Genomic DNA, 22,916 nt, shown 5'->3' on the forward strand with positions numbered 1-22,916 from the left:
AGAAAAGAATACTTCCATAAGCACATTCTCTGGCATTGACATGACATACAGAAAACAGTGGGCAAACTGTCTCCAAAGATCACAAAGTACCTAGCCTCTTAATCCCACCTCATATAGCATCTATTTTTTCTTGGAGCAAGAAAAACAAGTATTTTTAATTAATGAACTAGGCTTTCTACTTTTCTCATTGGGTTTGTTTTGTTTTGTTTGTTGAGTAAAAGTCAAAGTCCGCAAGATCTGCTCTGTAAGTGTGTATCTGAAAGACTGTTGCCCCCCAGTTCTCTCAGAATTAACTTTAATTCTAGGAAAACCTTAATAATTATGGCACTTCAGAATGAGCAAGCAGAGATTTACAGTATCTTAGATCACCTTAGATCTCCAATAGGGTTTGAAGACCTGAGAAGAGGCAGCTGTACCTGGCACACTGGCTGCAGCAGAGCAGGGCTAGCCAAAGCCAAGAGGAGATAAGAGTGGAAGGATAGTAGATAGTCAGGTTGGGTGACATAAACAGTGCCACCGAGGGCAGAATCCTCAGCCTCTTTCCCAGGGGCTTTTAATGTTTGGAGAAGATCATGTAAGTATAGGACATGTATTTTAATTATGGCACATATTTGAAAAAATCCTAATTTTCTGCTTTCCCAGAATCATTACTAAGACAAACACCACTAATTTCTCAGTGGCCCAAAAAAAAAAAAGTGGGTTGAACCCAGGAAATTTTATTAACACCGGAGTTTTAGGAAAGTAATATTTGGGACACACATCATTTGGCTCATTAATTTAAAAACAAAAACAAAAACAAAAAACACTGTATTCAGGGTTCTACCAATTTTCTTAAAATAAATGTTAATTTGAGATTTTTATTCTAGACCACTAATTCTACGTATGTCTTTTCTGTTGTTTGTTTTTCTGCAGTGATGAATCTAACCTTCCGAGCATGAAGTTGTATATATAATGGTCCACTTTTTATATTTATAGCTGAAAATCGAATTGCAAATTTTACAAGTCTGAGATATGTTTACATAGAGCTGCTTCTTCCTGTTTGCAGTAGTACACATGTCCATCCTTTCTCCACTTACATCTGAAACTGGGCAATATGTGAAACCAGTGAGAAGCCTGCAAAAAAATATAAATCAGTATCTCTTTATCTTATGTGAAGATATGTATTTAAACAGATACATCAGTGATAGAGAATGATAGTTTTTGCTCTTTTCTGACTTCGGGCTTGTTAATTGCATGGACAAAAAGCGCCATGAAATAGTTTACATGAAATTGTGACCAAATATGGACTCAAAACTATGAAATGTACTCTACTAACTGATTGTAGAGCCTGCCATCGCATCCCTACTCACCTTCACTGTTAGCATTGCTTCATGCCCACACCGCCCACTGAAACTAACAAAAAAAGCATGACCGTGTGCCAAGCCTGTTTGTCATTCAGATGCTAGCATGCCACTTGATGAGTCCTCTGATCACATCTGAGCTTTTATTTCTTTTGTCATCTCAAGGGGGTTACACCATGGCTTATTGCCAAAAAGAGATAAGGTGGCGGAGAGCACACACACAAATGGTCTTGTATTTTGAGGGCGTTGCAGTCCCGACTGCAGACCTCCAGCTTCCAGGATCGCGGGCTCACATGGCCACCTTGGTTGAACTATCAAGGGGTTGAGCTGGTTGCCGCCGATCTTTGTCCTTGGGCTGCCCTTGACAGTGAAGACAAGGGAAGAGGACCAGTTCGGCATCCTGCGCTGTCTCTCCTGTGACCAAGTAGGAAAGAGGTTTACACACGCAGGCACCCAGAACAACAGACTTTAAAAAAATAATAATAAACTGAGTTCCAACAAGTGTTAATATGGGTGCTTTTGGAAACTGACAGAGGCATAGAGCACTTCTTTTGGGTAGGAGATTCTTGGAATGTCAGCCCCTGTTCCTGCAGACAAAGGATGCGTACATCCCACCAAAGGGAAGGGGTACCACTCCTGAGAATAGGTTGACTGAAATAACCTCTTCTGAAATTGTGGGGGAATGTACCCTACAAACTCTATTGAAGCTGATGCTCTCCTTTCTTCCAAGATCCAACCCATTTCAAACATTTTCTACAAAGTTCTAGAAACAGAAAGATATTTTTCATTCTTTTTTTATGCTTTTCTTTTCTAGTCCCAGGAATATTAAGAAAAGATTTGTTTCAGTTTTTGTCACATTTGTTTTGTACAATTTTTTAAAAGAAGGTCTTCAAATCCCAATAACTTGGTAGCAGTAGTCAAGCTGACTTTTTACTAACTTCTCTCTTGTTCTGAATAACTGAAGAGAATATAAAAGAAACACTGCTTTCAGTTCAGTCATTGTAAAGTATCAAAGTCAAGCAATTTCTTGAATTCTTTTTGACTTTTTTTTCATATGATGACTGCAACTTACATAGTGATCATCAGTTAAGTCAAGATTTGGTCACATTTGATAGTATTAACTCATTTCTATTTCTTATCATTCTATTTAGATTTAAGTTTTGTCCATATTTAGATTTCTTTATTTTTTTTTTTTTTTTTTTTTTTTTTTTACATTTCTAAATGTTTGTCTTAGGCACAGACCAAATCTGTGTGTCAGAAAGCTGTGAAATATAGTTGCCATAGAATATTTTTCATCTACTTGCTCAAAACTTACTTAATTGTATTAGACTGAGCATTTCTTTGCACAGTAAAGAGTTGGTGATATGTTTTGAAATGCTTATTCTGAGTGGAAGGGTTACATTAAGGGAAACACCATCAAAGAAGAGTATAGTCACTCTTTCAGCCCATAGGACAATATACTTTCTCTCCTGACTCAATGTCATTTTGTGGGAACATTTCTAGCTCCATTCATAAGTTTTCACCGCCAGAGGGAAAATTAGCTCATCACTGACTTATGGTGACAACAATTAAGATATGACTATAAGACAAAGATCTTACAATGCTTGGGATCTCTTTCATATTCTACAACCAAATGTTCAATTATACAAAATGCCTTCTTTTTATTTCTAATAAGTTTTTGAGATTGGAAAGATGTCCAAATTATTAGATCAATACAATTGGTAACATTTCTAATAACATTCCACACTTGAGGCCAGTTCGGCATTTTTAAAACAATAGAAGGCCTTTATTTTCCAACCATCTCTTGTTTGACATGGTTAGGAAAAAGTATTGTTCAATGTCTGAAACGATTTGTCTTACATGGTTTGGAAAAATGAACCAAAGCAGGTAGAACTACTGTCTCTTCAGGAAAACAAGCAGCAGTGTCTTGAAAAAATCTGGTGGCTATATTTCTTTCTATCTTTCTTTCTACTCCTCCAGTAGAAAGAGATATTGAGATGAATCACTATTGAAAACTTGCGCAGCTTCAAAACAAAATACCTCAATATCAAGAAGAAACATTTTATACACACACAAAAAATTTTTTTGAACATAGCCCTTTAAGAATACCCTTCTGTCCTAGGTTATGTTGGGTTTTGCTCTATAACTGATTTGACAACATTGATTTTTATTCTATGAGTAAGAGAAGCTGTAGACTCCTATTACATTAATTTCCTTGAGAAAAACAAAGAGATGATTGTACTCTTCTTCGTTCAATGGAATTATTAGGTCTTAACCACCATGGATAACCTTGAACTTTTAGTTACTAAAATATTTCCAGCCATCCATGTTGTCATCAATATAGAGAATTCTCAAATATTGCCGAATGAACTAAAAACTTATGTCTGCTGGCATATGTGTTGGCAGATATCTAGTTTTCTTCAAGATTTCCAACCCTTAATTTGAGTTATTGGATAGAAGATTGAGAAAAAATATGTGAAAGACACATTGGAAATAAGTCAAGAGCTACTTCTATTTCTGATAGGCATCTTTTAAGGATGCCAAATCAGTGTGTGTTTTAGCTTTAATATTGTTTTCCATTCATGTTGGTGCTAATGCATTTTTTTTTCTTTATGGACAATGCAACTCTACTATGGATAATTTCATTTTTCTGTTTAATAGCATTCCTAAACTGTTAGTGTGTGATTTTATTTTTAAAGTTCATGAATTTGCTGTAATATGTTTCAGTGACCAGTCTTTCCTAATGTAAAACAAAACAGTGTACCTAGAGATGATGTGTGTTTACTTGGATCATGGATCCTTTTATTTCATGTTCATTGCATATACCATATGCCTTTACCAACTTTCATCCTCATTTTTTTTAGCTTATTTCATTTGATGAAATCTGACAAAACCGATGTTAAAGAAGTCTAACACATTCATAGAGTACCTGACACACAAATATGCCCCAGTTTTTCTTCTAGCTTTCATTTTCATTATGAGAAGCTATCCTGGAGGATTTTTCTTTCTTGTTTGATTTTATAGAAAACATAAGAATATCTTGGATTTCTACCAAAAACAAAAAAATATGTTCTTGAATTTACTTTCTGTCCATGATGTTCTGATGGGACAGTAAAAACATATGCTTCTGTAGTGCATGCTAGAGGTCCTCTGTCTACACCATATACATATATCTGCTAGTTTGGAAAATGGTCAGATCAGCATGTCAAGACCTATGGAAAAAATGTCCAGCATCTTATGTTTTTATCACTTAAAAATGTGCTTAAATTTTCCAAGGTTTTTTTTATATTACTATTGTACCATAAAAAGCTAATACTGCTTTTCATCCTTTTTTTTTTTTTTGCCACTATATATTATCTTACCCAGAAATGAGTTATGCTTGAATAGCAGGTGGTGTTTTAATCTTCTAGTAAGCAATCATAGGAACATGCAGAGATTGATATTTGAAATCTTGTTTTTCCTCTATGTCTTCATAACCAAGTTATATTAATAATTAACATTACTAAAATGAACTTTTAAATTTCTACTAAAACAAATTTAAAAAAAAAAAAAAAAAACCTCTGCTATCTCTGTAAAATCAAGTCCATAGCAACCTAATCATATGTTCTCAAAAATAATAATTAAGAATAAGCACCTGTGATTCTGGCAATTAAAAAATCTTCATTTCTAGTGGAATTAACATATCTGATCAATTATGATTCTGCTAAAATTATTTTAAAATGTGAGGAACTTCCGTCCCTACTTTTCCCCCTTTTTTCATATTGGCTAGATTTACTTTATGCTGTAGCAGAGATAAGCTTCCAACTTAAGCTTTTGGTGGATTTTGTTTTGCTAATCCAATACTGAAACATTTTAATGGTATTTCTGATATTTTAAATGTGTTTAATGCATAAGATTCCCTATGCTGCTTTATTGACAGAACTGTCCTTTGGGGAATAGGAAGATTTTTTTCAACCTGATCTGTTGTGTTTGATTTATCGATAAAGTACCGTTTCTCAAAATGTAGTAGATATCCTCACATATCTCAGAAATATTAATAAATTGGATTCACAAAAGAATGTCTTACCTATTGTTGACATTTATGTGAATATTCTTTATACTGTTGTAAATGTTTCATGCGACTTAACATTTTAAAAAGATGTATGTATCTGATTTTCCATTAGAAAATATTATATTTTTATTTGTATTTTTTACATTTTAAAGTTCATCTCTATGTGCAGCTATTTTTATATTGCCAAAAAAATCACGTGAATACAAAATAAGAGGAAAATGCAAAAAAAAATATTTTGGCAAGCATTACACTGCATATTTTTCTTAACATTTTGTGGGCCAGTCTCTTGTAATTGATTATTCTAAGAATGTGTTGTGTCTTATCACTGTAAATATGGCACAAACCTGTTTTTCTCTATAGTGTACATAACTGAAAGCTTGAATGCTCCCTGTTTGATTTCTTATTTCAATTTCATTATAATTTCTCCAGCTGACATTGCTGAATCAAAAGACATGCGGTTTTTGATGTGCAGTTTGGAGATAATAGCATTGTGTTCAGTTTCTAATTTGTTTTTATTTGCTTTTTTAACTTGTTTTCAGGGTTCCTAGTTTGTGAGAAGTTGATCTTCAGAATTATTTTTACACTATTTATGACTTATTTTCATAATGTAAAAAGTGTGTAATTATTACAATATTAATCCAAACAATGGTAATGAATTGTATTGTTATAAAGCTTTATTGATGTTCATGGACACCTTGGCCTGTTTTCTCTGATTTAAACACAGTCCATAAAGAATTCTGTTTCATTCTTCCACAATATTGCAATGTCACCATTCCACTCAGTGCACTATAACAAGCTCTGGTGATTTTCTATTAGAACAACAACAGCAACAGCTAGCACTTTTGTTTATTAGATTATGCTCCTAGGTTGGGCTTGCCTTCCCACCTCACTTTTTCCTTTCAGGATTCTCCATTTTCATGACTTAAGCTTCCTTATACCCAACTGGCTCTTAACTCTACCACATTGAATCAGTCATTACTGTGTGAGTAAAATGTAGTGCATACCAGTCAGCTGAATGCATTGAATAACGAACGACTGAATGCCTCCACTAAAGTCACCAGTTGTTTCCCAGTCCTGACTAAACGCAGTCCTCATCTTTACTACCCTCACCACCACCACTGGATGAAGTTGCCCATAGCTGTCCTCTTTTTTTTTTTTTTTAAGATTTTATTTATTTATTTGACAGACAGAGATCCCAAGTAGGCTGAGAAGCAGGCGGTGGGGGAGGGAGAAGCAGGCTCCCCGCCGAGCAGAGAGTCCAATGCAGGGCTCCATCCCAGGACCCTGGGACCATGACCTGAGCCAAAGGCAGAGGCTTTAACACACTGAGCCACTCAGGCGCCCCTACACAGCTGTGCTCTTAAACACCCTTCCCTTTTTCAAACCTCCCCCCATCTTCTCTAATCTCCACTCTCCTTGCTCTCTATGCCTGATCTTGCATGCACAGAAGAAAAACCATCCACAGAAGAGACTTCATCGAATACTTCCACCAAGACTGAAAATGTATTCATATATTTACCATTAATTTCCTTCACTTCTATTATGATGGAAATTAATGTCGCTCTTCCCACTTAAAGCTAACCTCAGCTCCAGATGCTCCACTTCCACCCCAGGATTTGCAGGAATCGTGTTCTGTTCTACTAATCTCTACTCTTCAAACTCCACCCTAATCACATTTAAATATATTCAATTATCTTCCATTTTTATAAAAGCTTTTCCTCAATACCACGCGCCCCTTTAGCTGCTGCTCTATCTCTTTGCTGTTTCCACTTCAGAGCTTGGAGATTGATTATATATCCAGTCAACCCATGCCGCACCTCCCATTAACTCCTCAATCCACTGATAAGCTCTGCCCCACCAGTCCACCTAACTATTCTCTCCCATAGTGAATTCCTAAAGTTCTAGAAATTAAGTTACCATCAAGAGCCCCAATCTCCCTCCAATCTCCAATTTTTACTGCATCTGCCTACTTCCAGATGTGCACTTCAAACTCAGTAGGTGCAGAACTGAACTTGCCCTCTGCCACCTGACCCTGTTCTCCCTCCTATGCTTTGTATCTCAGGGAATGGGATCACCATTCACATCATGGGCAACACCAAAACTTCCCTGTGATATCTGACTCAACCCTAACCCTCACCATCGCCAGTTACTCTCCATGGCCAACTGATTCCCTGGCTCAACATATACCAGATCTACAATCTTGATGGCAATTCCATGGTGAGAATTGGGTGACTTGTATCTCTTACCTGGATTACTACAGTAGCATATCTTACAATACAGTTGATCTTTGAACAATGCATGAGTTACAGATGCCAACCCCCTCATAGTGGAAAATCTGTGTATTACTTTTGTCTCCCCCAAAACTCAACTACTAATAGCCTACTGTTGGCCAGAAGTCTTACCAGTAACATAAACAACACATACTTTGTATGTTGTATATCTTATATACTGTATTCTTTATTCTTATAATAAAGTAAGCTAGAAAAAAAAGAAATGTTAAGAAAATATTAATGAAAAGAAAATACATTTATAGTACTGTAGCTATATTTTAAAAATTCTATATGTAAATGGACTCAAGCAGTTCAAATCTGTGTTATTCAAGGATCATCTGTAGTTGGTCTTACCTTATACAATAGCCAGAATCTTTCCCTGCTTAAAACTCTTTAAACTGAAACTCTTTGCTTCTCTCAGAATAAATTTCAGACTTTCTGTTTCTATTTATAAGGTTCTCTATACTCTGCCCATATCTAGTTCTCCAGGCTTACCCCTCATCGTTTTTCCCTTGCACTTTATGTACTTATGTACTTATTTTTCAGTTCTTCAATCAGGCTCTTCTCTGTCATTTCCAGGTCTTAACTCTGACACTTCTTCATCTTTTTTTTTTTTTTTTAAACAAAAATTCACTTCATCTCCCTCTTTTTTTTTTTTAAATTTAAAGATTTTATTTATTTATTTATTTGACAGGGAGAGATCACAAGTAGGCAGAGAGGCAGGCAGAGAGAGAGGAAGAAGCAGGCTCCCCGCAGAGCAGAGAGCCCGATGTGGGGCTCGATCCCAGGACCCTGAGATCATGACCTGAGCCGAAGGCAGAGGCTTTAACCCACTGAGCCACTCAGGCGCCCCCATCTCCCTAACTCTTAACAATCCTTCAAGTCTCAGTTTAGACATTGCTAGCTCTGGGGAAAATTCTCTAGAACCTCAAATCTTGATTAGGCATCTCTCCTCTGTGCTCCCTTTGCATCTTCGAGGTCATTTATCACAGCACTTTTGACATGGTTTTTCTTTATAGAGGTGTATCTTTGTAGTTTGCTCTTATGTCCTTCATTCCAGCATGATACCTGGCATATAGTTGGTGCTCCACAAATATTTGTTGAATAAATAAGTGAATAAAAGCAATTACCCAAACGAATGCAGAACAGGCTATCCAAGGATAATAAAAACAACTGAACGTGTTTCAAACATGATAACAATGAATCCCTTGTCACAAAGGACATAATTCTATAAGCGTCTTCCTCTTTCTATTCTCTTACTAATTATAGTATCGGCCCTAAATAGTGACAGGGAAAAAAAAAAAAACCTTAAAAGAAACATTCCTCACTCTTTTTCGTCCAAATTATATTCTCCAGAAAAGAGATGCACTTTGAAATAGTAGTAGGTATTCCACAGATAAAGACATTAAATGCAAGACTACGAACTGGAATGTTTAGGAAAGGGACCAAAGGTATAGTTTCCACAGAACACAGTTTGGACACAGCTGTTTTACAGCATTATTTAACCTACTTCACTCAAAAACTGCTATAGCTCAGGTATGTGGGTTCTTCTCCTGTCACAGGAGTTCTTCCAAGGAGTGACTCTATGCAAAGCTGTCTTCAGTGGTAACGCCTCATTATTTGGCACTCTTTTCCACTCCCCATTGCTACCTTCAATCCCCTCTCATATCTCCACCCTAAAATGTACAAGGATTCATTTCTTAGCTTGGATTAGAAACTAATTTCAGTGTTGACCCAAATCCATCATTCAAGGGCAATGACAAGATCCAAGAGTAATAATGTTCCATTTGGGAAATGTGTTTCAACAGAGTACATAATAGGCAGTCAACCAGAAACTAACTTTTCTTGCTAAATTATGAATTTGTGCTTGCAAATTAAAGGGGAGGTTGGAATATGAGAAAAGGGAACGAAGGTGAACCATATTTATATTGAGCCAATATATCAAGTCACTGATTGAGAAAGTAGGAACACTGAAATGGTCAGATTGTAGAAGACATAGTTATTGACCCTACCTGTGACTGAAATGTTGGTAGACGCATAAAGCATCAAATATCTTAAGCATGTTGGGCTTCAATAACCATGGAGTTTCCTGAACTATTCTGCTCCATTCAGAAAATAAAAACAAACATACCCAAAAGCAAGTGACAGTGGGAAAACTGGGTAAAGGTGTTTGACAAGAGAATTTGTCCCTGGATAAATTTTAGCCTCATATTTTGCATTATTTGCTGTTTTAAACTTACTATCCATAATTCACTATGCATAGCTTACTACCATATTAGCTGTCACTTCTCTTCTTTAATTCATCTATTTTGGTGCTGCTCTGAGAATGCCACCACAATAAAGGTAACTTCCCTACTTTCAGAGCTAAAGGATTTATTAATTTTGGAAGATTCTTTCCTCCCTAACTCATTAACTTTCCCAAAATACAAGAAAGGGAAGAAGCCTAATTATATTATTCTCTTAACAGAAAAAGAGGGGGAGAAATATAAAACATTAAAAAGGGAAAATTAAGATATAGGACTTAATGAAATTTTCTAAGTACTCCTGATAAAAATTGAAATGGAATGAAGTTTCCTTAACCTGATACAGTAAACATCTTTTTTTTTAAAGATTTTATTTATTTATTTGACAGAGATCACAGGTGGGCAGAGAGGCAAACAGAGGGGGGAGGGGGAAGCAGGCTCCCTGCTGAGCAGAGAGCCTGATGTGGGGCTTGATTCCAGGATGCTGAGATCATGACCTGAGCCAAAGACAGCGGCTTAACCCACTGAGCCACCCAGGCGCCCAGCATCTTTCTCTTTTTAAAAACCACTTAATTAAGGATATGATTGACATACAAAAAGCTGCATATAATTCATGTTTACAATCTGAGGAGTTTGGAGATACATATATACTCATGAAGCCATCACCACAATCTACAAACGTCTTTCTTAACAGCAAAAAGTTAGAAATATTCCCTTTAAAATCAAGACAGGAAATGGGTATTTAATATCACCATTTTATTAAATACTGTATTGAAAGTGTCAGCCAATGCAATTAGAAAAGAAAAAATAATGTAAAAGAGTTGAAAAGAAAGAAACAAAACTGCCTGTATTCATTTTCTATGACCAAATGTAACAAATCACCAAAATCTGAAACAATACAAATATATTATCTTGCAGTTCCATATTTCAGAAATCCTAAGAGGATCTCACTAGGGTAAAATCAAGTTGCTGGCAGGGCAGCATTCCTCTCTGAGGACTCTAGGGGAGAATCAATATTCTTGCCTTTTCCAGCTTCTAGTGGCTGCCTGCATTGCTTGGTTCTTTCTTCTGTCTTCAAAACCAGCAACATCAAACAAGGTCCTCCTGACTTTGCCACCTCTCTGGTTCTTCCACTTCTGCCTCTCTCTCCTTCTTTGAAGAACACTTTACATTCATCTTACTTGGATAATCTGGGATAATCTCGTTAGTCAGCTAATTGGCAAACTTAACTTTTCTGCCACTTTAATTCTTTTTCGGCATATAGCATACCATGTTCATCGTTTCCAGGAACTAAGACATGAATATCCTTGTGGGGGTCATTATTCTGCCTACCATTCTGCCATTTTTCACAGGTTATTCAACTGTGTGTGTAGATAAACCCAAAGAAGCTACAAATTATCAGATTTTGTAGTATTAATATCTTCTAAAAATTATAAATAGTTAACATAGCATTGATATTTTTAGATAAAGCAAGAGTCCTATTCACATCCCGTGTTTCACATGCTATACTACTAAGAATACTTGAAATTTTTCTCATTATGCTAATACTTAAATATGCATTGACTCCTATTTATCTTCAGAATATTATGGTGTGTGGTTTTTGCTGTTTTTACTGATACAAACTCGAAAGCTCTTTCTGATTGTATTGTTTAGTTTTAAGCTATTTGAAGATTTCCTGAGAGAGCATGTGACAGGATACTACGATTACATTCTGTCACACTGACTCCTCATAACACTGAAAACAACTATTGTTCTCCTTCTACAAATAAAAAAAAGAGCTGAGACTCAGAGAAGTTCGATCACTGGTTGTCCAGTCAATAAGTGACTGAGCAAGGACTTCTATGCAGGACAAACGTTACAGCTGTGGAGAACTCTACCACCTTACAGCTTCACTGCTCTGCCCTCCAGGAGGCACTCGGTGCCTCTACCATTTCCTCCAACTCTGAGATGACAAGACTCCTTATGTGATGAATGACAATAATCTTCCATTAATAAGTAATTATAATTACACCAAGTCAGTTAATAATAATAAAAAATTAATTCCACTGGTAAGTACTCTTTACACCCTTAGCTATTCTTTTCTTCTCAGAACAAAAGCTCTGCCTGTCTGTTATCATAGAGGCAAGTTTGCAGATAAGAAGGTTTCAGTCTGTACTGGGAACACGAACCATTTGTTCTTAAAAACTAAATGCTCTTTCTTGAATTTCAGTGACAATTTTACTGTCCCACAAGTTTCTGTATAGCCCCTGTACATAGGCCTAAGCACCAGTCATGAAAGGAAAGGTAATGTGGGATCTATGTGGTTTTCTTCTTGTGTCCCCAGCTCTACTGAGGTATAATTGACAAATAAAAAGTGTATACATTGCACATGCACAATATGATGTTCTGGTGTGTGCACAGATTGTGAAATGATCGTGACCATCAAGCTGATTAATATATCCATCACCTCACTTAGTTGCCATTTCATGTTTGTCAAAGTGGTGAAAATACTTAAGATCTACTCTCTGAGCACATTTCAAGTATACAAACCCATGGCCTTTCTGGGCCTTCCTGTACCAGTATCATTGAAATAAAATACATTTTATTCCACCAAAAACAATTTCAAGTCTACAGTATAGTATAGACAATTTCAAATCTACAATATAGTACAGTATAGTATAGTATACAGTATAGTATTGGCTATAGTACAGTATAGTATAGTATAGATATACTGTGTATATATACAGTATAGTATAGTGGTCACCATGCTGTACATGAGGTCTCCAGAGCTTATTCATTGTGCAGAACTGAAACTTTGTGTCCTTTGACCAACATCTCCCCATTTCTCCTAACACCCAACCCCTAGCAACCACGATTCTACTCTCACCTATTTTAGATTCCACATAGAGTGAAATCATGTAGTATTTGTCTTTCTGTATCTGGCTTCTTTCACTTAACCTGACATCTGTGTTCAACCATGTTGTCCAAATGGCAGGGTTTCTTTCCTTTTTAAGGCTGAATAATATTCCACGATATATAATTTTTTCTTCATCCATTCATCCACTGACAACACTTAGGTTATTTCCCTATCTTGGCTACTGTGAATAATACCATGGTAGTTTTCTTCTACTACCTTGTATTTAAAAATAGTGAGTGTCATCACCTCCCAAGACACTCAACAAGTTTCCTTGCATAAAGATAGTGAACTACTAACAGGAGAGAGATATGAGACTCTCAAGAATGAACAATTAGAGGGAAGAGCACCAAAAGACAGCTATATAGGGGTGCCTGGGTGGCTCAGTGGGTTAAGCCTCTGCCTTCAGCTCAGGTCATGATCTCAGCATCCTGGGATTGAGCCCCACATTGGGCGCTTTGCTCAGCAGGGAGCCTGTTCCCCCTCTCTGCCTGCCTCTCTGTCTACTTATGATCGCTCTCTTTCTGTCTCTCTCTCTCTCTCAAATAAATAAATAAATAAATAATCCAAAATAAATAATAAATAAATAAATAATCTTAAAAAAAGAAAGAAAGCTGTATTAAGAGTCCTTTACGTAGAGGCATTTTGTAACATTTTCACCCATGTTGTTATCAGTGTAGTTCCACCTCTGAACAATCTAGAACTTCAAGTGTCTTTCTCAGGCACCTCCACAGGCCAGAACACTTATATAACTCTGATACTTCGTGCTCCAAGTCTGGCACAATGAAGCATATTATAATATTAACAAAGACAAAGAGATTATTAATACCTAGCTTAGGATAATGGGTTTTTCATGACCAGTCTCTTCCTGTTCAACAGTGCAGAACTTGATTGACACTCAGTAAAAGTAAACTAAGAAAAATATTATCACAGATAACTGTAGCAGTATTTCTTCTGTCATATGACTCCCTAGCAACTCCGCATATAGTTGTATTCTCTTAAAGATACTGACTCTTAAGATACTTGACTAAAATCTATTTAGCTCCAAATTACAGCAAGAAGTCAGTAAATAGTGATGGTAATGCTTCCTCCGCAGAGGGGATGACCCTTCCTCATATGCCCTTGAGCTGCTTTCTAATACCAGTGATAGGTTTGCAATGAACCAAGAAAATGCTCTTATTCAAGGTCCTTTGAGGCCGGTGGCGTGAATTTAAGCAATCCACTAACATGTCCAAACTTAACTAGTTCCTTGGCTTTATATAAAATGGGCACGGTGTGATCAAACTCTAATCAATTAGTTCTGCTCAACAAACTTGCAGAGGGTTGCAGACCAGCTCTGAAAATAAGACACAGAAAAATTCATGATCTATGCAGCTGATCCACATTCCAAAATATACAAGGATAATATTAAGATAGAAAACAATTGGGGCACCACCTGGGTGGTTCAGTGGGTTAAAGCCCCTGCTTTCGGTTCAGGTCATGATCCCGGAGTCCTGGAATCGAGCCCCGCATCGGGCTCTCTGCTCAGCAGGGAGCCTGCTTCCCCCTCTCTCTGCCTGCCTCTCTGCCGACTTGTGATCTCTGTCGGTCAAATAAATAAATAAAATCTTAAAGAAAACAATAAAAAACAAGTTTCACTATATGATTAAGGTGCTAGTTTTATACTGAGGGTTTTGGAGGGGGTTTGGGGGTTGGGTGGGTATTAAGGAGGGCACGTATTGCATGGAGCACTGGGTGTGGTGCATAAACAATCTTGTAATACTGGGAAAAAATTACATTTAAAAAAGGTGCTAGTTTTGTTATATTTGCTATACTCAGAGAATATTTAGTCATTCACACTAAAATCACAAATTTGAGAAGTAAGAATCAGATAATGAAAAGGGATGCCTAGGAAGAAGCTGATAATCAGAATAAATTTAGCTAATGCTGAAAATATTCTGAGTTAAAACACATAACTGCAATCCATGTACCATGTGAGGCTGGTCATCGCAAGAAGAGTTTCCATCACATAGCCTTCCCTCGTTCACAGCACTTCCCTGCAGAGTATTTCTGAAGAATAATTACTTTTGGAATTCATCTTCCACTTGCCTTCTAAGGTGCTGAGGGCGCCTTCACATATAAAATGGAAGCAAGTAGAGCCTACCTGGGAAAAGAGACACAGCGTCAGTAAAATGTAAATAGGAATTGTTAGCAGTGGATTTCAGGACACTAATGAATGCAACGTTCCGACATTCAGAAATCCAAATCTGATTCTTCGATTAGGGCCCACCTTAATGCCCTCATCTCAACCTAATCATCGGCAAGGATTATTTCCAAATAAAATCACATTCACAGGCACCAGGGAATTAGGAATGCAACATCCTTTAGGGGGACAGAATTCGTCCCCTAACGGAAGGATAGAACAGAAGAGATAAGTTGAATACAAGTAGAGCAGGTATCAGCCTGGAAGCTTGGCTTTTCCAGATTGAGAATCATGGTAGCCAGAAGACTACTGTGAAAGCCGGAGTCATGTTCTGGGAGTGACACGGATACCCTAAAAATAAAAGGTTTGGCATACAGCACATTGTTTCTGCCAGATACTTTTTAAAAAGAGGGGGTTTCGTAGTAAAGACATTTAGTTTTGGTATTCTACGAGGTTGTTTATTAAGAACAGATTCTTGGGGCACCCAGGTGGCTCAGTGGGTTAAGCACCTGACTCTTGATCTTGACTGGCGACTTGATCTCTGGTTGTGTGCTCAGGCCCTGTTATGGGCTACATGCTGGTGTGGAGCATACTTAATACAAAAAAGAAAAAGAAGAAGAAGAACAGATTCTTAGGTAACTGACATAGGAATTTACTTTTTCAGACTTCACCAAAGTCTACAAGCTAACAACTGGAACAAAGAGATAAATAACTCAGGGGCGCCTGGGTGGCTCAGTGGGTTAAAGCCTCTGCCTTTGGCTCAGGTCATGATCCCAGGCTCCTGGGATGGAGCCCCGCATCGAGCCCGGCATCTCGAGCCCGGCATCGGCAGGGAGCCTGCTTCCTCCTCTCTCTCTCTCTCTGCCTGCCTCTCTGCCTACTTGTGACCTCTGTCTGTCAAATAAATAAAATCTTTAAAAAAAAAGAGAGAGATAAATAACTCATAACTTTGCATAGCAATCATGAAAGACAGTTTTTCAGCTATGAAAAGTCTGTGTGTAAACCCAGTTTGGTTTCTGAGCCTACTTATGTAGCATTTTTTCCATAAGAGTAATATATAAAAATGGATTTTTCTCTTCCAAGTTTCTCATATGTATTAAATTTTTGAATGCAAAAAAAGGATCACATAAGAGGCAAATAAAAGGCAAAATAGTAAAAATCATGTATAATTTTAATATTTTGCACTTTTTCTTAATGAGCCTCCTAAACCTATATTTTTTAATGAAGTTATAACTTTTTTCATCAATTAACTTCAGTGTAAATTACCCTTAAATTAGGGGTATTCTGCAATGAACTAAATAATTTTGTATTTCAAAATATTTAGAGTCTCATTGATAACAAGAGCACTGGGCTTACTATTAGGGAATGACTGGTATGCACAAAAGATCAAGATATATTTATATAAAGTGTAATAGTGTATTGGGTACATGGAGGCAAATGGAGTGGTCTTTACTCCTTCAGTAAACCTGTCCAACCCCTCATTTGATTTAAGATTTCAAAGCAGTTAGTCTTCTAAATGTGAAACTGAAATTTTCCCAGAATTTCTCTATTTTTCTTTAGCAGTCCCCCAATCTTTCTTCCTATATTAACAGGTCCCAGATTAAGAAAAATTAAATCCAATCTTGAGTTTTTAAATCCAATTCTACCTTATTCATACCTGACTTCCCATCAACATTATGGCTAATCAATAAAGTTTATTTCAACCTAATGCAGAATTCTAAGGGATAAAGGCATTTTTTTCCCCAGCACATCTCACCAATAGAGGGCAGACCCTGAATGCCCAGAAAAGTGATGTGTCCTTAAGTGCCCTTGAACTAGTTTCCTCATAAACTCACAGATGAATGAAGAATTACTGCTTCCAAGTCTTTCTGATTATGTTAGTGACCCCTAATCTAATTCACTTGTCTGAAATATAATTCCTATATAAACACATCTTCTCTCAGATAATGTCCTCTTGTTTTAAGAAAACAGTACCAAAAAGCAAGCAAATAAGCAAACTAAATGTTTCTACAAGTCCCAAATACAAATAACAGAAAAATTAGTACAAAACTTTAGTTACAAAACTAGCAGGTTTTCCCAGTTAATCCAAGGATAGATGTGTATTTGATGAAATCCAAAAATCTGTGTCCTAATTAAAGATTTATATTTCAATTCAAAATCAACTCTAAACAAAATATTTGCCCCCCAAAAGCCCAAGTATTTGAAAGCCAGTGGAAAGAATTTGTCTGAATGTTAATGAATTCATTGGTTTTTAAAAATTAAATGAATTATGTAAGTTCTTTTAAAAATAGTAATAGTACATTTTAAAGTCATTTTTACTAGCAAACTCTAACAATTCAATTAACATAACATTATTTTCAGAAAGTGAAATTTGTTTAATATTTTTCTCTGTATTTCTGGATCTAGCTTCCCCACCCACACACTTTTTTCTAAATCAAAAACACTGTAGCAACAACATATATAAGCCTCCAGAATAAGATGAACATAACGAGTCCTGTCCTCAAGCTATTTGCAATCTATATAAACAAAATCAACCCACTGGAATGCCCCGTCAGCATAAAATAAACCCTATAACGATGGCACAAAGAAAGTGTTGTGGGGGAAACCAAGAAGAAATACTAAGTAGTTGTTGAACTCATGGGTCTTAAGCAGAAGAAAAGTGCTTTCATATTACTGTCATGGTTTTCAAGTCCTGAATCAGGCTTTTCTTAGCAAGTGTGGACATTCGCAAGAGTTTCACAGAGATTATGGTACACTTGCCAATCAGTTTGTTTCTACATATAAATTTTTATATAAAAATTATATATAAGAAAGGGATAAAGGTACAAACTTCCAGTTATAAAATAATTAAGGTACTGGGGTGCCTGGGTGTCTCAGTGGGTTAAGCCACTGCCATCAGCTCGGGTCATGATCCCAGGGTCCTCAGATCAAGCCCTACATCGGGCTCTCTGCTCAGCAGGGAGCCTGCTTCCCCCTCTCTCTCTGCCTGCCTCTCTGCCTACTTATGATCTCTCTCTGTCAAATACATAAATAAAATATTTTTTAAAAATTAAGGTACACACTTCTAGTTATTAAAAAAAATAAGTCATGGGGATGTAATGTACAACATGGTGAGGATTTGGACAACCCTCATTTGCTGACTCTATGCAGCAACTTCAGGGGAATCCCAATAAAACTGGAGGCTCCTTGGAGGCCAGTTCACAACAGGAAGTATAGTAAGAATCTTTTTTTTCCCCTCCCTTTCTTTGTTTTATTTTGTATTTTTTTATTTAAAAATCTTTTTAATTATTATGTTCAGTTAGCCAACATATAGTACATCATTAGTTTTTGATGTGGCGTTGAATGATTCATTAGTTGCATATAACACCCAGTGCTCATCACAACACGTGCCCGCCTTAATACCCATCAGCCAGTTACCCCATCCCCCCACCCTCCTTTTGTAACCCTCAGTTTGTTTCCCGGAGTTCAGAGTCTAAGAGAGTAGGTCATAAGTGTCTTTTTCATAAGAAAAAAAAAAAAATTTCGTAATGTCATATGGTATCAGATGTTGTGTCAGATTTATTGTGGTGATCATTCTGCAGTATATACAAATATTGAATCATTATTCCACGCACTTGAAACTAACATAATGTTATATGTCAATTATACCTCAATTTTGCGAATGCAGTTATTTGAATGTAATTCAAATATTAATTCATAAAGAATCATGTAATACAAAAATAACTCTGCATAGTCAGGTCAAAAAAATGAAGGGAAAAAGGAAAATGTCTTCTTTGACACAGTCCCACTACAGGGTCACTGTGTGCCTTGAGCAAGTCATTCTATCTCTCTGGGCCTCACTTTTGCCATACATAATGTCAAAGAGTTGAATAAAGATGGGGATAACTCATATGGAAGAAAATAAAATTTCTGCCTCATAGTATATAGAAAAGTAACTTCCACGTGGATTAATGACCTACATGTAAAATAGTAAAACTCCTACACTTTAAAAGAAACAAAGCTACAGAAGTAGTATAGTAATGTTAGCATGCTATGTGGTGCTAGTGTATGGTGCTACTGTAGGACGGGAAAGGAGTACAATCACACAAGGGACACCCACACAGCAGTTAAAACTAAGTCATTAGTTCTACATGGGAAAACATGGCTAAATCTCAAAAACACAATGCTGAGGAAAAGCAGAAATTTACAGAATTATATGTATTGGATGATGGCATTGACATAGAGTTGAACACAAAGCCATACTCCATTGTTATGGATGAGGAATAAAGCAGAGTATAAAAACTGGGCTGTAAAGACAGTCTTGGAGTTCAGGATAGGATTTCCTTCCGGGAGTGAGAGAAAGGAATTGGGGGAAGTGGGTTTGGAACAAAGGAAGCTTCAGCTATTTGGTAACATTTAATATAATAAGGAAAGAAAGAGAGAGAGAAAGAGAGGAAGGAAGGAAGGATGGAAGGAAAGAAGGAAGAAGGAAGAAAAAGACAGAAGAAGAAAGAGATGGCAATACATCACTGTCACTGTCCCACCAGAGCAGGGACCTGTCCAGCAATGGACTATACTCCTAGGGCTGGTCCCTGAAACCATGGTGGCTCTGAGCCCTAGTGAACCCCAAGACCAGAACAATTTGAAGGAGGTTTCCCAGCAAATGGAACATCCAGTAGTTCTGCTGAAGCTGACGAACACTCCAGGACAAGGGTAGTTAGACTAAGGCAGACAGCATGTACTTTCTCCTTCAACCTCAACTAATTATTAGCTGTATTTACTGAGTTACAAAAGAGAAAGTGGATCGAGAATTCAGAAAAAACCAGACATTTACAAATAAAGGAAAGTGCCTTTTCATTCATTTCTGAGCTTGAAACCAAGGATCTATAGTATGTTGTCATATACGAAGTCCCTTCTACACTCTCCAAAGTCATCCAAATTAAAGCACAATGGTAGTTTAACTTCACATCATAATCCCCCCCAAAAAATCTTTGTCTTTCTCCCTCAGATCACTCACTGTGGCTAATAATTAGCAAAATTTGACTAATAAGCATTTTATGGCCTTTCTTGTATCTAGGACCTTGCCCAAATGTCTCAACACTAAAGGGAAAGGGCAAGGTGCCCAAGATCACCTGCGTTGCCCAGAAGGGAAGAAAAACAAGCTCTAGGCAAGCCTGAGTACTTACTTCTAGAAACATTCAGATCAACTTCTCACAAAATAACATATCTTTCTAATATTTCCCTTAAAAATCATTTCACATTGATTATGTCAGCTGAATTTTACAGACTCAAAAAAAACAAGCTCAGGAAAGTGAACAATGGCTCTAAGTACCCCCTAGAAAGTGGGGCACGGGGACCAGACTCCAGCCTCAGGCAGAGGATTTCAAATGTCTGACGAGATCTTTCACCAAGCTGCAGCTGTGTGCCGGCGACTCAGGAGTAGGACATAACACATAGCGCTATCAGAGGATTCAGAACCATTGAACTCAAGATCACGACCCTGTGCAGGGTGATGTCTTTTCTTTCTTTCTTTTTTTTTTTTTAAAGATTTTATTTATTTATTTGACAGACAGAGATCACAAGTAGGCAGAGAGGCAGGCAGAGAGAGAGAGAGAGAGAGAGGGAAGTAGGCTTCCTGCGGAGCAGAGAGCCCGATGCGGGGCTCGATCCCAGGACCCTGAGATCATGACCCGAGCCGAAGGCAGCAGCCCAACCCACTGAGCCACCCAGGCGCCCCAGGGTGACGTCTTTTCATGGCTGGGGAATACAAGCAGCCACTCACGTTCAGTCCTTCCCAGTAATTCACCACTCTTGGATTGAATTATTTCCTCAGCTAGGGGTGGGAAAGAGTCTAGTTTGGAGCCTGAAATTTCACTAAAGTATCCTAGCAAGTAAGCAGTAAGAACCAGGACTTGCAGAGCACTGACCTATGTCAGGATGATATCAATAATTTACCCACTTTCCTCCCAGAATCAGCTGCTCTATTTCAACTGAGGAAACCAAAGAGAAAAATTAAATGATCTGACTGTGATCGCATACATAAGCTCAGAGCCAGGACTTGAACCCAGATCCCCTCCTGGTCCTCAAAGCCCTAACTGTCCCACCAAGCTGTGCTCAACCTTGGGAGGGTGCCTCAAAATCAGCACTAAATAGTTATTCTCCACAGAGACAAGTGGCTGGAAAGCTTACTTTTCCAGAAGCTGCTTTTTCTTTCTTTTAAAGCTTGTATGTTTGTATTTATTTATTTGTTTGTTTGTTTGTTTTAAAGATTTATTTATTTATTTAGGAAAGAGAGCACAGAGGGAGAATGAGGGAGAGAAGCAGACTCCCTGCTGGACAAAGATCTCAATGTGGGGCTTGATCCCAGGACTTCAGGATGATAACCCGAGCCGAAGGCAGACGCTTAACTGACTGAGCCATCCAGGTGCCCCTTTATATATATTTATAAAGATTTATTTATTCATTTGAGAGAGAGAGAGAGAGCAGGTGAAGGGCAGTGGGGGAGAAAGAAGCAGAGAAGCAGACTCCCCACCGATCATGGACTCCCACATGGGGTTTGACCTTACAACTCTGAGATTATGACCTGAGCAGAAATCAAGAGTAGAATGCTTGACAACTGAGCCACCCAAGCACCTCTATTTTATTTTTTTATATTAGTTTCAGGGGTAGAACGCAGTGATTCATCAGTTGCATACAACACCCAGTGCTCATTACAAGTGCTCTCGTTGATGCCCATCACCCAGTTATCCCCTCCCACTGCCTCCTACCCCTCCAGCAACCGTCGGTTTGTTCCTAGAGTGAAGTCTCTTGTGTTTTGCCTTCCTCTCTGTTTTCCTCTTGTTTTATTTTTCCTTCCCTCCCCCTATATTCATCTGTTTTATCTCCTAAAGTCTTAATTTCACATATCAGTGAAATCATATGGTATTTGTCTTTCTCCGATTGACTTACTTCACTTAGCGTAATACCTTCTAGTTCCATCTACATTGTAAATGGCAAGACTTCATTCTTTTTGATGGTTGAATAATATTCCATTGTATAATATATACATTTTCTTTCTGCATTCATAGCAAGGTAAAGAGAAAATCCTGAAAGCAGCTCAGGACAAGAGGCCCTTACAAGGGTAGATGCATAATACTGGCAGCACACCTGTGCACAGAGACCTGGCAGGCAGAAGGGACTGGCATGACATATTCAACATGCTAAATGGGGAAAGCATGCACCCAAGAATACTTTATCCAGCAAGCCTGTCATTCAGAATAGGAGAGATAAAGAGTTTCCAGGACAAACAAAAACTAAAGGAATTTGTGATCACTAAACCAGCCCTGCAGCAAATATTAAAGGGGATTCTTTGAGCAGAGAGAGCCCAAAAATAACACAGACCAGAAAGGAACAGAGACAACTTATAGGAACAGTGACTTTACAAAACCTGCTTTTTAAACCCCTTTATTTAGTATGGCATTCAAAATTCTGGCATGTAGATGTATCTCTAAATAACAATATAAAGTCATTAACAATCAACCTAAAGCAATACTAAGAAAATGAAAGTACATGGTAGAAAACTGAGGAGCATTAAGTCAGCACATCCTCTGGCAGGGAGAGGCTGAACAGTGGCCATGCAATTTACAAGGAGATTGTTGAAATTCAAGGAAAGACAGAAAGTATATTTCTTAGAACTGATGGCATTTTTTTTTTTTTTTGCATATAAAATGTTATATATCAACAGCATTTTAAATCCTTGTAGCCAGAAGTCTTTACATAGGACAGAGTAAGTGGAGAGAGGTTTAAGGCTTCTATGAACCATCCCTGATGTTTGCAGTCATTTGGTTCTCTTTTAATTAACTCTTCTGGGGGAAAGAGGTGTTGGTAGCATAGGAATTCCTAGATGTTTATTACTATAAAATTAACAGCAAAAAGTAGCAATTAGGGGCACCTGGGTGGCTCAGTGGGTTGGGCTGCTG

The 22,916-nt window shown here is 37.5% G+C and overlaps 1 protein-coding gene and 1 long non-coding RNA gene across 3 annotated transcripts in view; one reads left to right on the forward strand and one right to left on the reverse strand.

Moving 5' to 3' along the window:
* COL25A1 (collagen type XXV alpha 1 chain) overlaps window positions 1-6,082 on the forward strand; it is a 473,496-nt gene extending 467,414 nt beyond the window's left edge. The window contains exon 37 of the mRNA XM_059171218.1: window positions 913-6,082. Coding sequence (XP_059027201.1) covers window positions 913-915 — 3 coding nt within the window. The 3' untranslated portion in view covers window positions 916-6,082. The remainder of the gene's footprint in view (window positions 1-912) is intronic.
* LOC131829432 (uncharacterized) overlaps window positions 1,470-22,916 on the reverse strand; it is a 32,326-nt gene continuing 10,879 nt past the window's right edge. For both annotated transcript variants that reach the window (XR_009352851.1, XR_009352853.1), the window contains exons 2-3: window positions 14,768-14,940; window positions 1,470-1,754 (exon numbers count right to left, since the gene is read on the reverse strand). This is a non-coding gene — a long non-coding RNA (uncharacterized LOC131829432). The remainder of the gene's footprint in view (window positions 1,755-14,767; window positions 14,941-22,916) is intronic.

Source organism: Mustela lutreola, chromosome 1 (genome assembly GCF_030435805.1).
Source record: "Mustela lutreola isolate mMusLut2 chromosome 1, mMusLut2.pri, whole genome shotgun sequence".
NCBI lineage: Eukaryota > Metazoa > Chordata > Mammalia > Carnivora > Mustelidae > Mustela > Mustela lutreola.